Below are 15,486 nucleotides of genomic sequence, written 5' to 3' on the forward strand. Positions count from 1 at the left end.
TGGCAAATCCATTACCGTGGCCCGCATGATATCACATGGTTTGCCGCCGAGGTCTATAGCCATTATCGTAGGCTGCCCACTTAGGCGACCCAAAAGAGCAGAGCGGCGGACTTGGCTCTGCTCCAGCTTCACGCAAGAGGGCAGTCGAGCTTTTGCTCCACCTGCTATATCAAATCACCTGCGGGAGGGGTATGAAACCTGGGTCCTAGATCTGCTCATCCTAGTCAGCGTTTATCGATGGGTTAACTGTCCAGATCAGAAGATATATGTATGGCTCTTGGTGGAGAATTCAGTTGCTAAAGTCCTTCTCACGCCCCTCCGTCTTGCTCTTTTCTCATTCTCACGATCACGATCAAGACCAATTTGACTTGAGAAGAACAACCTGACTCAAAATGGCTTCGTTGACAGTAGAATCAGCTTTGCTGACATCCATCAAGCCCAGCTTGCTCCCTTCGCCAGACATGGACACGACAGTCGCTCACTACAGTCCCCGCAGTGGCAATGTGACGCCTCCTGAAAGTCCCAAGGCCTTGGTGAAAAGGGACGTCACGCTATTCTTGCCAGACACCTTCTCGTCCTTCATGTCCATCGAGCCACGAATGAACCAGCATTATAAGCAAGTCAAAGCTGAAGCGGATACTTGGATTGCCAGGTAAAGATTTCCCCATAACCGCCATGACCAAGTCGGTGCTGATCATGTCAAAGCGTTCTGGGGTACGACGAGAAAGCGGCCCATCGCAACTCCAGAGCCGATTTCACCTACCTGGTATCGTTCTGGGCTCCCAATGGCGATGCTGAAGCGCTTCGGACACTGGTGGATTGGCAACATTGGGTTTGTTCCTCTCTCTCCTTACTCACACGACGTGGAGGCATAAACTAACAACAATTTCTGGCTGTAGGCATTTCCTTGGGATGACCGTACGTGCTTCTGCAACATTTTTCTTAATTGAATACTCACACATGTTTCCAGAATTCGACGAAGGCCACCTCAAAGAAAACACAGTCGCGGCAGCAGAGGAGATCATCCACATGATTTCACTGCTCGACGACTCGCATCCTGCCATTTCGCCCGACGAGTATCCTATACGGTACGCGTTCCAGGTCAACTGGTATCGATTCAGAGAGGTAAGCACAGATTGAACCCGGGGACCGAGAGAATTCCGCTGACCACTATTGCGCAGAGATCATCTCCAGGTATGTGCCTCGACGCGGTATCGCGGACACACCTTGGTGCTAATCCGGACACACAGAGCTACAACACCGCTACAAAAAATGCTTGAAGCACTACATGCTCGGTTGCTTGGGCCAAGTTGGGGCTCGAGACACCGAAATTGCCAAACTCGGGGTGCAAGGCTACCTGAAGTTCCGAAGAGGAACCATTGGCGCTTACCCATGCTTCTGTCTTGTGGAGTATGCCAATCCATTTGGTGATGGTGCCCAGACGCATTGACTAACATTGTGCAGATACGCTGAAGGAATCAAAATCCCCCAATCAGTCCTGGATCATCCTTCTATCCAAGCCTGCCAAGAAGTGGCTGTTGACTTGGTACTCCTGTAAGCGAAATCCAGAGGATGTCGCTGCTGCGCGTTGCTAACAGATTCCTAGCGACAACGATCTTCTTTCATACAAGAAGGATCTGGTAAGCATGGAAAACCAACCCAGCCTTAGACGGAACCAACCCTAACTAGCTTCTAGTTGGAAGGCGAGGAGCTAAATATCATCAACCTCATCCGCGCAGAGCAGGGCAAGTCATTGCAGGAAGCAGTTGACGTCGTCGGTGATATGCTCGATGCCTGCTACAGGCGTTGGTACAGAGCGCTAGCAGACATGCCCATCTGGGGCGCTGAAATTGACCGAGAAGTACTGAGATACCTGGACGGTATTCGCAACGTCGCGCTGGGAAGTCTTCACTGGAGGTAAGCTAATGAGCCAAGCCCTACACCATTAGGCATGCGACTGACGTTCATAATAGCTTCCACACCGGTCGTTACTTCAAGGGTGACGAGGGCGCACTGCTGCGCAGGACGCGGGAGATGCAGGTAACATTAAGTGAATGATCTTAACGGGTGTGGATTTGATGAGCTGCACGACCAGCTCGGCGACAAAAGCTTGCACGATGCACCACCACATTTACGGATTACATGACAGGAATAGAACGAGACATGCGTGAAAAGCTGCACATAAATTGGGACGATGGCATGAAGGCATGGACAGGCTGGGGTCGGGATTTTGCTTTCTTCCTTCACTTTCAACTTTTCTACACAAAAATATATACCCCTGAAAATTACCAACTGCTCGTAGCAGACATCGCTTGCACGTGAACCTCAAACCCAAAACTTGATGTACGCCCGTCAAGTTGAGTCAAGTTAGGGACAAGCTCAGTGGAAGTGACCGTATTGGATTCCGCCCACGTTTGGTTTCACTATTTCGCCTTGAGCCTACGTATTGCTTTATCTCAGGCTCTAACCGCATTGACCACCTTTTTGCATGCACCCCCATTTTGCAGGGTCTAACTGAATCAACTTAAATACTTCGTCCATATTATTTATATACAGAACATACTTAATTTAAGTGTCCGAAGACTTAGATATATTCTTTCGAGCCCTCTTTTTAGGAGGGACCCTTCCTTCGAGAAAAGTATCAATTTCTAACTGCTTATCCGGTAAAATAGGCCGTATTCGCTTATTTCGCTTGTCCTGGGCTGTTCGGATCGCTGATAAGTTAACGAATACTTTATTCGGGTCTGGCTCGACGGGCTGGCGTATATCTGGAGCGTATTTATCGAGTTCTTTATATAGTTGCTCGTTTTCGATACGTAATTTGGCATTCTCGGCGGCCTGGAGTGTAAGGGCCTTGCCCGCCTTGCCTACTAGGGTACGAATCTTACGAGATACCCCGCCCTCGGCTTTCTCTATCGACTGTAGTTGGCTAGATAGTTGCTGCGCTTTCTGAGGAGTAAAAGCAACTAAAGGTGGTGATATATGAGGCGGAGGATCTGGTGTATGAGGCTCCGGAGGATCACAAGATACGTCGACTAGTCCTTCGAAGCCTAGGGGCCATATACCAATCTTCCGCCAGCCAGATTTAATATTTTCCGTAGTAAAGGCTCTCTCCGAGGCACGTAGATATGCTTCTAGCATACGTTGCTTGTAAATTAGGGCTGTAGCCTTGTAGGAAGCGTAAGCCCTGAGCTCTTGGCGGTAGTAGGTCTTCAAAGGTGAGAACAGCCCGACATCGCACGGCTGGAGATCGTCACTGCAGTGTGAGGGTAAATACAGCACGGCGACTCTATTCGAGTAGGCTTTCCACATAAATTCGGCATGAATATGTGTCCGGTGGCCGTCGAGGATAAGGAGTCGCCATTCGGTACCCCTAGGCTTCGTCTCGGGGAGAAAAATCTGACCTAACCACCTATTTGCGATAACTGTCACGCCGCGCCAGGGGTTGCAATCCTTGCCACTACGCCACCGTACCAGGTGTCTTCACCAAAAGAGACCAATACCAAAGTCAGGGACTTTGGTATCTGCAACCACTTATCAATCTGTTCAGACCAGTGTGGGTCAATCACGTGACAACCGTCACAATAACTTCATTACTCCAGCCCTTACTCGTCGCGGTACATTCCCACTCAGGGATATTTTGGTCTGGGAACCACTGTGCTTGGACTCTCTTGCCGGAAAATACGTAGACAGGTGTACCCCGTTGGGTATGCGAAATGTACTCTAACCAAGATGATACGTGACCCCATGGGGGTTACCCTATAGCAATAGATAAGATAGATAAGATAAGATAAGAGCTATAAACGAGCTCTGCCAGGCCAGAATAGCTGACCTGGCCATCCTTTCCCAATACAACAATTCACACCCCATATGCACTCGCATCACAGGAGCACCACGACGAAGCGTCCGACTTTGATACGCGTACCCGGCGTGAATTAGACGTCCCAATAACCGTACCATGCCCAGATTCCCCCTCTTGGACACCTGTCTCATCCATATTATACTCGTTGTCGGGTTTGATACGATACTTCGTACGTAAGCGTTCGAGGAGGGTGTAGAAGTCTCGGATCTTGTTCGAATCGGACGCTCTAACTCGGCTAGCATCTACGGAGCGCCCAATTTTGGTACTTATCTGTGGATGGCGGCTAACGAAGCGATCCACCCAGTGTTGGCCAAGTGTATTGTTATCCCCTTGAGCAAGGAGGATTTCGGCAGCTAAGTCGGCCACATAACGCTTGCTAGGAGCCCGTCCACACACTTCTTCGTATAGGATCCAGTTCACGATAACCTCCTCTTGCTCTGGAGTCAACTTTTGTTGCCTGGAGGCCGCGTCGCGATGTGAATTACCGTGACGAATACGGTAGGACAGTGTAGTCCCCTTGATACCGTACCGATGAGCTGCTACGGCCTGGGAAGAGCCCTGACGGACAAGCTCTTTAGCGCGTTCGATTCGCTGCTCAAAATCGTCCAGACTATTCTCCACTGGATTAGCCATTTTGTACGTAGATAGGGAGCAATTTCGAGGTAAATTGAGAGACGTCGTGTTGTTGAGGCGTAGAAATTCCCTGCAAAATGGGGGTACATGCAAAAAGGTGGTCAATGCGGTTAGTATGTGGCGCCCTTCGACGTCTGCGTAGATCCTGTCTTCATTGGTGTATCTCTACTGTTCTGTTGGCTGTGTGCGGTCTGACCCCACCAGACTACAATTGCCGCTACACCGCCTTCGGACTAGGGCATAACCGTGGCCCACAGATACTTGTAGTTAAACTTAGGCGTTTAACTGTTTTAATCCAATAAGAACGTCAAAGACTATCTCTCTCTAAGAAACTTCTTAGTAGCTAGGTTAGATATAGCTTATAAACCATGACTTAAGAATTCGGGAACTTATAGTTAGTGATATTTTAATTATATAAGTATTAGTAAACTAAATCTCTCTCAATTATATGTTTCTGAGCTTTGTACAATTTATTGCTAAGTTATAAAGCTTCCGAAACTAGTTGAGCTTTGGTGCAAAACAGAAGGGGGGCGAGTGCGGGGTTGCGCAGAGTTCGTAAGGGTTGCAGTAGTTGATGTCGCAGCATTGTGGATTCTGCAGGGTTCAGCAGTCACTGAGAAAGTGGGCTCGTAAGTTGACCATCGAATGAACTGTTTCTAAAGTATGCAAGAGAGCTTCAACTGGTGATTATGGGTGTAAGATAATGAGTCTCGATCATACCAATATGTGGGATGAACTATGGGATCGCACTAGTACTGGCATTCCGGCTACATACGAAGGTGAAGAAGGGAAGTACAGGTGGGGGGTCCAAGCCTCACAAGGGCACTAAAGTATCTCGCGTGTATCTTTACGACTTACATTCACTTGATATGCTTCTGTGCAACAGACGGTGCAAGTGATGCACTTTGAATACTTGAGGACGGAGGCTGTTTCAAGGCACGATTGCTAAGTTAAAAGGAGCTAAACATATTAATTAGTCTCAATACGTAGTACTATGTGCCTGAAGTTGCTTTAGAAGGTTAACAATTCGCCCAAGAGTATGGTTTCTCAGGTTATAGTTTAACTACTCAGCCCAGGGGTTGATGATTCGGACCACTTTCGGACGCCCCGATCCTCCCGAATTCACCAAGATAGTGTACGTCGGATAAGACGCCGGCACAATATGGACGATTAGATAAAATATAGAGGCCCGCGCGTCTGCCAAAGCGTGCAACTAGAGTGTCGCAAGTACGATCAACCCTGCAACAACAATAGCTGTTCATAGTTCATACCGTTGAGATACCCGAGTGTTCAGGAAGGATCGAGTCCTTCAAGATATACCTAACAGGTAGGCATGAGCATGTCCAGCTGTCCATCTGCTTCGCTTCATGTTATGAACTGCAAATAACGACACGCTGAAAGTCCGCCGGCGGTATGTCACCCTCGTTCATGTCACCTTGTGTCAATCCTTTGACATTCTCTATGATATTTATGGACGCCTGAAACCTCCCCTACCCAAGAATCCTGAATATTCTCATGTTCCTGATTATGTGGGTTAACTCTTCAGACTCTGTAAGCTTACGTAGTGCTCCGCATTAAATTTGAGACTCGTAGGAATATGAATGAAAGAAAGAGGGAAAATAGCGTGAGATTTCTCACATGTAGAGAGCGCATCTCGTTTTCGTCTCTAAAGGTATGATATGCTATAAACAAATGCCTCATAAGAGTGTTCGGTGTAAAGACGGAGAAACTTAATGCAATCATTTGGAATACAACTTGATGAGGTGATTAGACCCCCGCCATCATCTATTTCAGTAAATGAAAACTTGACTTGAACCACTAGCTCATCTATATGACAGTTCTGAAGGCGGACTTCGATAAGGAGGAGTGGACGCTAGGTCTGCGAGAAGAGTTGTGGGTAAAATCTTGGTCGTGGAATACGGGCTGTGACTGCTAGAACAGTTCAAAGTTGACGCAGCACAGTAGGTGATGTTGAAGACGATGGAGGGAGTTCACTCGGTTCTATTGATAGAGACGGCACTTTTGTGGGACCCCGAGACCAGAATGGAAGAGGCTATCGCATGGAAGTGGAAGGGAATGAGGGCGAAGCGGAAGCAAAGAAATTGACGCCGAGGCGCAAGTCGATTAGATGAGGATGTCGTTCAGGCGACATATGAGCACGCCGGCGACATATTATTCTTCATGCTTCCCTCACATGATGGGATTGGGTAATTCTTCGCTTGCCATGCCGGCCGGAAGATCGAGATGCAACCAACTAGCCCAAGTATTAAGGAACCAACACCAAGCTGGAAAAGGTAATTCATGCGAAGGCATGGGCAGTGACCAGCAACTAGGGCTACCCAGAGACCCCTCCCTTTACTCACAAATTATCTTCTTACCCAGGCACGCATTGGCTGCCATTGTAGCCAAGCTCCTACGTTAGAGCAAGTAAACAAGTCGGCCCATGCTACTGCCACCTTCTAGGACCAAACATAACAACTGTATGCAAAGAATAGCGCTATAAGACCCCATTATGTTTTGAGTACTTATGTAGATAATCAAACTAGCAAATTGCGGCTTGCTGCGAAGAAGGTATTTCATGCAGCTAGCAGTTTTCGATATCGCAAGAACCGGGAAGTAAGGTTGGCTGCGAAGAACAGCGATTCGCAAGGCCCGGAGGCATATCTCGAATCTCGGCCGAGGGTCACGCTACACGGGCGGAAGCCTTGCTTTCAATTGCCTCAATCGACTTCCGTCCCCACATTTCGCTGATGACGACGCAGACTTTCATGATTGGTTGCGGCATAGTTGCCCTGGCATATGGTTGACGAGTCATGTTATCTTCCGCGTATGGCCATTTTTGGCTGAGGAATTTGTTCGGTATAGTCGGCTTATACCCAAACCGCCGATCTCATATTGGGGCCAGAGCTTTGATGAATCCATCCTACAGACGAGATAAATCTCAACTCAATACGTACATGAAATTGAAGCTCTGCATCGTTTCCGCTTAACGGACGCTCGCCGATGAAGGTCAAATTGAGAGCGAACGAGGTCACATCGTTAGAAATGGCCAACAAGCACCCAAGCAAACATTGTTGAGCTCATTTTACGATGGTTGACAGTCACGGTGTAATTGACTCCAGCCGGAGCTGCAACTTGGACATGGAGCATTTCGAGATCGTAAACAGCAATGATCAAAATGCCGAGCTGCATTCAATATGTGGTTGGCACATTCGGTTGGGATTTCCGCGATACCCGGCATAGGGTTTCTACTCGAGTACAAGCTTAAACGTAGATGCATATACTAGACCAAGCCATCCTACGTTACGTGCAGAATTTGGATATGTACGGATCATCGATCATCACTCATGGGAGTCCGTTATTTTAGATTCCTACAGGGCTGAGACTTGGAACAAATCAGAGCGTGCGTCAAGTCCTTGTCTATCTAATACACGCGCATATACTCTGGTTTCATCATTTATGACAGATCGGCGATCGTAACTTGCATTAGGTAGCATTTGCCATGAATACCACCTCAACTCGCAGGGGTCTTAGCAAATGTAGAGCGAGTTGATTCACACCCGGGTGAAATAGAAGAGCCAGGTCATCATCATCGCAAACTACTGTGGTACATTGTATCCTTGATAAGCATTTCGGCGCGGAGGTGCAGTTGCCGTGTAGTTATCAGATAGCAGTAAATGCCACTTGCTCCACCACCGTCCCAAGTTTTTTTTTATACACATCCATATTTGAATATATATATAATTGTAATTAATTTGTCAACGGCTTCAAGGCAATACGCCCTTCATTAACTCTACTTTGAGAGTCCTTCTATTTCGTCCCCTGTGCGCTTGGATTCGGTCGGTCCAGGCTCTCGGTCATTAATGAAATGCTCCTGTAGTGGTCAGACGCGACGGCAAATTGCGATTGGTGTTTCAACAGGCCCAGTCCTGGTTTCGACCCCACTTGCCACGATGCCCCGACCCTAGCTGGGCTGTTTGACCCGACAAATACTTTAAACAAGGGGACCGTTGACGAATGCGTTTGATCCACCGCCATGGCGTTGGTTGTCTGGGTGTGAAGTCGTCGGATCACGATGGGGTAAAGTTCTGTGACAGTCTATTGTGTACTGACAGCAGAGCCTCGCATGCCTGCTAGCTCAGCCATTTTGGTGCGCTTCGATTGAACAAAGCAAGTTTCCAGGCCAGCTTCCGCTACCTAACATGCCAGGATGCGGATCTTCTTCATTCGATGCTTGCGCCCTGGCCCTTCCATGGGGGATATTGGGAATGGGGAAATAGGACAGAGACTATGAGGATTGAAAACAAAACCGCCGAGAAGTCCACGCGACTTAATTGAGCCTAGAATGGATATCAACGCCAGGTCCCGCCTCGGTGCGTGCGCGAGAGAGTTTGATTTTCGCAAGCTGCTGTCGGCCAAGAGATGCGTTGTGGTGTTAAGTCTCTCTGAACTTTGAAGCAGTCGGACTACCGACAACTGCTATATCCCCTTGGCGCAACTATATCTCGAAATGGGGTACAGTCGTGACGGTCGTAGGGCCCAGCGGTCCAAGTCACCGTGGCAGGATGATGCCTCATCGACAATCGGCGACGACATGGACGACGGGCCTCTTTCGCGATACATCTCCCGGCTTGACACGGGCGCCATAGACGAGGCTCGACAAGTCATCGCCCGGGACGAACATAATGACGACAATCTCCATGCCCACCAGCGGCGTCACTCCCGCTCTTTGCCTGAAGTCAACAATGCAGAAGCGCCGCGCAGCTTCGTGCTCCGCGCCAGGATTGAGGACGCCCACAGTGACCCAGACAAGGAATGCAATGGAGGCATGATCCGTCCCCTCTCACAAGCTGAGCTTGACAGTGTTGCTGCCCACCAGTCTTCGAGTTCTGGCGAGCATCACCCTCAAATCGCCAAGGTCTCTCGCCGCGATCGTGAGAACCGTTCACGAAGTACCCTAGACATTCCAGACCGCCAGTCTTCTCGCCCACCACGCACGAGCACCAACGCCAGCGCCAGAGAACCTGACTATGATTATATTTCGGCCGAGGAACTCGAGGCCGCCAGGAAAATACTGGCACAAGCTGAACGTAACAGACATAAGTCTCCACGGAAGACGAGACAGAGCTCGCCCGAGACCGTCCGCTCAGCCACGCCCCCGCCCATTGGCAGGTCTGATAAGAAACGCATATACGTATTTGACGATGGACTCGACGACGACAGCCGCTCCTCCCCGTCCCGCAAGAACAAAGACCAGAGCGATCTTAATGAACTCGACCGACTCGCCCGCCTCCCCAAGTACAAACCTGGGGAGGACACGATCGATGACGACAGTGATGGCGACTTGGTTAACGGAGAAGTCAGCGCACCAGCTGCCCCTGCCGTTCGATCAGACGAGTTGCCCCCTTCCCGGCGGCCTGTCTCGAGGGCCCAAAACGGTGCATTAAGCCAGTCCTCCAGGCCAGCTGCTCCCGCCAAAAAGCATGATCGTACGCGCACGCCGATCCTCGACCACTTCCAGTTCCACACCGAAGAGGAGACCCAGCCACGTCCAAAGACTGATGAACGTCCTTCATCACGCACAGGCAGCGTCAAAGCCTTCTCCATCGACGAGTCGAGAGACGACGAGAGCGAGGCGCTGCCATTGCCCAAGTTGCAGGACTTCGGCAGTGTGAGAAACGGCGGTTCGGAGAGAGGAACTGTCCGCAGTCGCCGGCCAACTGTCCCGCATAGGCGAACCTATAGCGACGACGGCATCTCTATCTCGAAACAGAGCCAGATAAGCAGTGCGTCGAATCGCATGCCCGACTTCTTCGGCCGGGCCGTCTTCCAAGTCGTCCTTCATAACCCGACCACGGCGCACCAACTGCAAAAATTCAGCGAGACTCGCTTCTGCAGCGAGAACGTTGAGTTTCTGGGAAAGGTTTGTAGTCCTTACTTAAGGCGTTGGCATGATGGCGCGTACACATATAACCCCGTTTGGTTCCAGAGCGACAACTGACGGTGTTTTAAATATGTAGGTTGAACAATACCAGAAGGTATTGAATGATCTTGCGGGTATCATGACCTGTATTCACAAGTCCTACTTGGCAGATGAGGCACCACGTCAGGTCAGTGTGCCGAGCAATTTGATGAAAAACGTACACGGCGAGATGAAGTCAATTGTCAAAACGACACTCCCAGCCATGGAGTCGCTCTTTAGCGACATGCAGGAGAACATTGAACAATTGGTCTTTACCGATGTGTACCCTCGATTCGTGCGTTATCAGCTCGTATTAAGCGCTACCAAGGCGCTTGCTAGTGATCGGCATAGATACCAGGGGTTGGGCGATTGTTTCTGTTTGACCAATCCAACGTAAGATCGCGTATATACGTTTCATTTCTCACTCATGCTAATCTCTATTCGTCATCAGAAAGGCAGATAACCCCATTGTCTTTGCTTCCGACGGCTTTGTCAAAGTCACGGGGTACACGCGCCCGGAAATTATCCCACGCAACTGTAGATTCCTTCAGGGTTCCCACACAGATCGGGAGCCGGTTCGCCGCCTCAAGATTGCCATCAACGATTGTCGTGAATCCGTCGAGTTGATTCTTAATTACAAGAAGAACGGCAATCCATTTTGGAACCTGCTATACGTCGGTGAGTAGGACCTTCAGCGACTAATTCTACCCTGCTCAGAAACTAATATGTGGCCTCGGAATAGCCCCCTTGTTCAATGAACAGGGCAAAGTCGCCTTCTTTATCGGCGGCCAAGTTAACTGTTCAACGACGATCCACAGCAATGTGGATGTCATGAAGGTACTGTCAACCTCTAATACAGTCGACCTCGAGGAAGATGTACCGTCCAAACCCGCAACCAAGCAGTCGCGTCCTCTGCCCTCAGCCCGAAAAGCCCTGTTGAGGGCGTTTGGCGTTCGCATCAACGACCCTAGGACGATGGTCCTGAGTGATGTTGGAATGGAGGATAAAGTCCTGAACAGGATGGAAGGGCAAGATTTCAAGACGCAGTTGAAGGAATTTTACACTGCGTACTCCAAGGTCAGTTTCCACCCCAGCCATTGACTGCCAAAGAAAACTGAAGAAAAATAAGTAATAAACAAAGCTAACCCTTCCTCAGTACATCGTCGTCCGCGCCGACACCTTCGTCATCAAATTTTACTCGGAAGGCATCACCGAGATGCTGAACCCGGCCAACACGGCCGACGGTCTCATCGTCGGCCAGGAAATCTTCCGCTTCTTCCGCCAAAACATGGTCACCTCACAGAACGATTACCGACCCAAGGTCCGCAATGCCATCCGCCTCGGCAATCCCATCAGCGTTGATCTGCGTCTGCAGACCCGGCGCAGTGCCTTGTTTCGGGGTGATGAGAAGTTCTCGTCTCACTGGACGCCTCTTAAGGACGAAAATGCGGAGGTGCATTGGATTGTTATTACGCTGGCGCCGTTGATAAGTTCATGATTAAGTGTCTTGATCTGTGAGTAGAGTCGGGTTGCTGTGGCGGTTTTGGTCATCCGAAGTTTCCAAAACTCTTTCACCCTTAGCGGATCGATCTTGAGAGGAAAATTTTGTTGGCACTGCAGCCCCTGCACTCAGTATGATGGGTACTTCGTTTCCGGAAGCGGTCATTAACGACACTGGATGAAGTCGCGTCGTTCCGATGAGTGGTTGTGGTTCTGGCTGCGTCGGAACGGAAAATGTTTGCAATTCTTCCTCGTGTCCATACATGCAACCTTGCACAATGTAATGGTCAAAGAGTGGTGTTTTGTCTCTTCAATGCTTAATACCCCTTTTATTCTTGCAAAAGCAGCTTGAATTCGATGGTGACCAAAAAGGATGTACTGCTCATTATGCCTCACTGGCATGCGCAACTAGGTAAGAAGGTTCTAATTTGTGTCCGCCATACCAGAGTAAGTTGCGTATGCATATAGATTTCTTTCACATGATCATTAATGAAATGGTTTAGGTCTGTCCTCGACAGCGAGTACGACCTGGGCATTTCACGTGGTGACAAGCTAGAACTGGGTCATCGTCCGCTGGCATCGTAAGCAAACTTGGCCTTGCTAGTATTACCCGCACCATCGTAACGCCCTTTTACGTATGACTAACAGAAAGGACTAAATAAGCGTGAGCCAAGGCCAATGGGAATATTTATCTGCAATAAGCTCCTGGAATTGATTGTTTGTTGCATCGCAAATTTAGTGAGCCCTCCACATCGCTGTTCCATGCCTGAAAACTACAGTATGCTATTGCTTGTAGGATCATAACTAGGTCCGGCTTTGATCTTCTCCTCACTATCAAGGAGCAGCACCTTCGCTACAAAACCATTGAGCAGGAGTACAGTGCAAATGGATATAGATACCCTACCCTCCTACGGCATTCCCTAATTGGAAATCAGAATAGTTGGCTGGGAAATTGGGCTAGTTCTCCAAATCCAAGCCTATGTTCGGGGAGAAAAGGCTAAGGGATGCATTGGTTAACAGATCGACCGAGGCTCTGTTACAGCAGCTCTGTGGAAATAGGTTTGAATCATCCCTACCGAATCAATGGACAGGGCGGTTCGCTAACACAGTCAATTCTCTGCCTTCTACTCTGGTATGTAAGTTGAACTTCAACACGATACGAAGAGTTGCCAATTCCTGACCCAGTGGGGCTTAGGAACCTTATTCATTGAATGAACGAAACAAAGAGGCTGATAGATTGGGTTTAGTCTGCGCTTCGGTAGGTCGCAAGAACTCTGAACTGGAAGCCCTCAGCCCGTACCTCGGCTTACAGGCGCTCTCAACTTCCTGTACCTTCGACGCACTGGGACGGCACAACTGGCTGACCTCGACCCCCCTTATCATATGCTTTTTCACAATAGCGGCTACCATGACCGTGTCCATACCCCGAACCGCTGGAAATGAGAATCACAAAATCGGGATCGTTGCGTATTAGATATAGTATAAGTATTGTTATCTGGCTGGTTCGACATGTTCACTCATCGCATCAAACCCTTCTAGAACACGCCGTAGCGTACTCGCCAGGGTTGGGTAAGTCTAAGTCACTCATATGCCACAACGGCTAATCTGTAGCCATACTATTCACGCTAGCATCGGACTGCTGAGGGGCACGGAAAGTGTGGATATCCTCAAATAATGTTGCTGACTCCATTCCAAGTTTGCCCCTTTGCCACCGCCGAATTACGAGTAACCGGGAACTCAGGAGATCAAATGAAGCTGACGATCTGGCAGACCAAGAAACTAACCGACCAGGCACAGTATCGATAACCAGCTCCAACCCCTAGGGTCCCTAGGATATTTCAGTGGACTCAGGTTCATCGCCCTAGTCCTTCTCTACCTTCTCGTGGAGGAGATGAAAGAGCTCTCCCGCGAAAATATCAACGACGTTTCTAATGTTAGGAGCCCGAAGGAACAGGGGCCGCACCCGGAACCTCAGTTCTGACTGCAGACTCGGCGATGCCGGGGCGCTACCATCAGGCGCTCCTGGAAGTTGACAGCGCTGGTTTAACCACAGTTAAGTTGGGATGGGATATTGGAGGAAGCTGACAATGCCAAATTATGCGGCCCTGGTGTCATAGGGGTATCAGGGTATTAAATACGTGATCCCTCATCTCTCACCAGTTGGCACCAAAATTACTGGCGAGAGCTGGAAGATCACGTATTCACTGTTTTTCACACAAACACCAGCCGTGCATCATGAACTGTGCCATTTCCCTTTTTATTCCGTGGAGCCTGACCGCGCACCACTACAAATGCAAGCCACCTTCGCTGTCCTGCTCGTGGTCTGAATTGAGCTCGTTCATGCGTTCTTGCAACTGGCGCATCAACTCCTCGTCCCCAAGTCCGCGTACCGTTCCCGTCTGGAAGGTGCCATCTTGCCACGCAGGGTGCTGTTGTCCATTCTCTACCGGCGTATGACCATTCACACCATTCGTCAAACCGCCCCCAGTTGTCGCCGCCGCATCTTCCGATCTGTTCTGCTGCTCCTGGCCTTGGAACTCAGCCCAGCTCAGTCCTCGGTTCTCGACCTCGGTCCTGATCAGCTCTATGCGCCCCTGCATGCGTGCGATGACGGCCTCATTCTCGGCAATTGCATCGATGCAGTCTTGGTCAGGCAGGTTCGAGTCGGTGGAACCCAGCGTGGGCTCGCGACACTCGGTAAACGGCTTGAGTTCTGCGTTGGAGTAGTCGAGGTGCGCTATGGAGTTGCGCAGCTCGAGGACTTTGAGCGCGAGAGTGCTAGCGGGGAGCTCTTTCAGGGCCTCCGCGAAGCGCGCGGGGTTTATGGGCGTTGCTTCTGATGACATCGCATTGATATGGTCCCAGTGGGAGAGCACTTGAGGGAAGGATTTGAGGGAAGAGAAGTGTGAATCGGTCAGAGGTGGTCCGTGCGTAGCTACGACCACAGCCTAGTAGCACGAGACTAGCTTTCCTCAATACATCACGCATGTATCTCTCTGTGTGCCCCAACGGCTTTCTTTGCGATGGCCCGTGAACGATCTCGGCTGCCGACGAGCTTCGAGTTGTAGAATGATCTTGAGGGGTTGGATGCGCCCGCACTTGCTTCGTCATGCAGGAGCTGCCTGTCGCGTAAACCGGGGTAGCTGCACTAGCCTGGAGCTTGGGCCGTCAATGACTATAAGTACAGAAGTACTTCGTGTACAGGTGGAGTCGCCGATCTGGGAACCGAGTCCATCGGCTTAAGCGACAGGGCTTCTGTCGGCAACGGCACCGGCACCGCTCTCGACGTTGCACTCTATGATACGTGCTGAGTGGAGATCCCTACCTATCGCGAGTAAGGCACTTGCGTTATATGCAACCCGACTTTCTCATGGCCTATCGGCTGTCATATCTGTCAAGGGCGGCGTTCTCCCCACCCACCGTTGTCATGCTCTCTTGCCTATCTCGGATTGGTTCTTCATATCATATCTCGTAGGAGCTGTGATCCTGCAAGTCGGAGCCGGCATGGAGCTCTCAGCGCCGGGTACTG

General features: G+C 50.0%; 3 protein-coding genes across 3 annotated transcripts; 2 read left to right on the plus strand and 1 right to left on the minus strand.

Annotated features, from left to right (window-relative positions):
* Positions 1 to 461: 461 nt before the first annotated feature.
* On the plus strand, positions 462 to 2,058 carry BCR38DRAFT_354204 (isoprenoid synthase domain-containing protein; the record flags this gene model as incomplete). The annotated part of the gene is made up of 10 exons (XM_040856860.1): positions 462 to 652; positions 706 to 832; positions 900 to 918; positions 971 to 1,125; positions 1,182 to 1,194; positions 1,251 to 1,410; positions 1,465 to 1,554; positions 1,607 to 1,640; positions 1,697 to 1,917; positions 1,974 to 2,058. 10 exons carry the CDS (start codon positions 462 to 464, stop codon positions 2,056 to 2,058), a joined length of 1,095 nt encoding a protein of 364 aa, XP_040710757.1.
* An 8,237-nt stretch (positions 2,059 to 10,295) lies between these two features.
* Positions 10,296 to 11,955, plus strand: BCR38DRAFT_354455 (uncharacterized protein; the record flags this gene model as incomplete). The annotated part of the gene is made up of 5 exons (XM_040856883.1): positions 10,296 to 10,418; positions 10,516 to 10,850; positions 10,909 to 11,135; positions 11,200 to 11,534; positions 11,614 to 11,955. The coding sequence occupies 5 exons, from the start codon at positions 10,296 to 10,298 to the stop codon at positions 11,953 to 11,955; spliced, it is 1,362 nt and encodes a 453-aa protein (XP_040710758.1).
* Positions 11,956 to 14,242: 2,287 nt separating this feature from the next.
* BCR38DRAFT_354352 (uncharacterized protein) lies at positions 14,243 to 14,803 on the minus strand (the record flags this gene model as incomplete). The annotated part of the gene is made up of 1 exon (XM_040856874.1): positions 14,243 to 14,803. One exon carries the CDS (start codon positions 14,801 to 14,803, stop codon positions 14,243 to 14,245), a length of 561 nt encoding a protein of 186 aa, XP_040710759.1.
* Between the last annotated feature and the right edge of the window lie 683 nt (positions 14,804 to 15,486).

This window comes from Pseudomassariella vexata, assembly GCF_002105095.1.
Source record: "Pseudomassariella vexata strain CBS 129021 chromosome Unknown BCR38scaffold_19, whole genome shotgun sequence".
In the NCBI taxonomy this organism is placed as follows: Eukaryota; Fungi; Ascomycota; class Sordariomycetes; order Amphisphaeriales; family Pseudomassariaceae; genus Pseudomassariella; species Pseudomassariella vexata.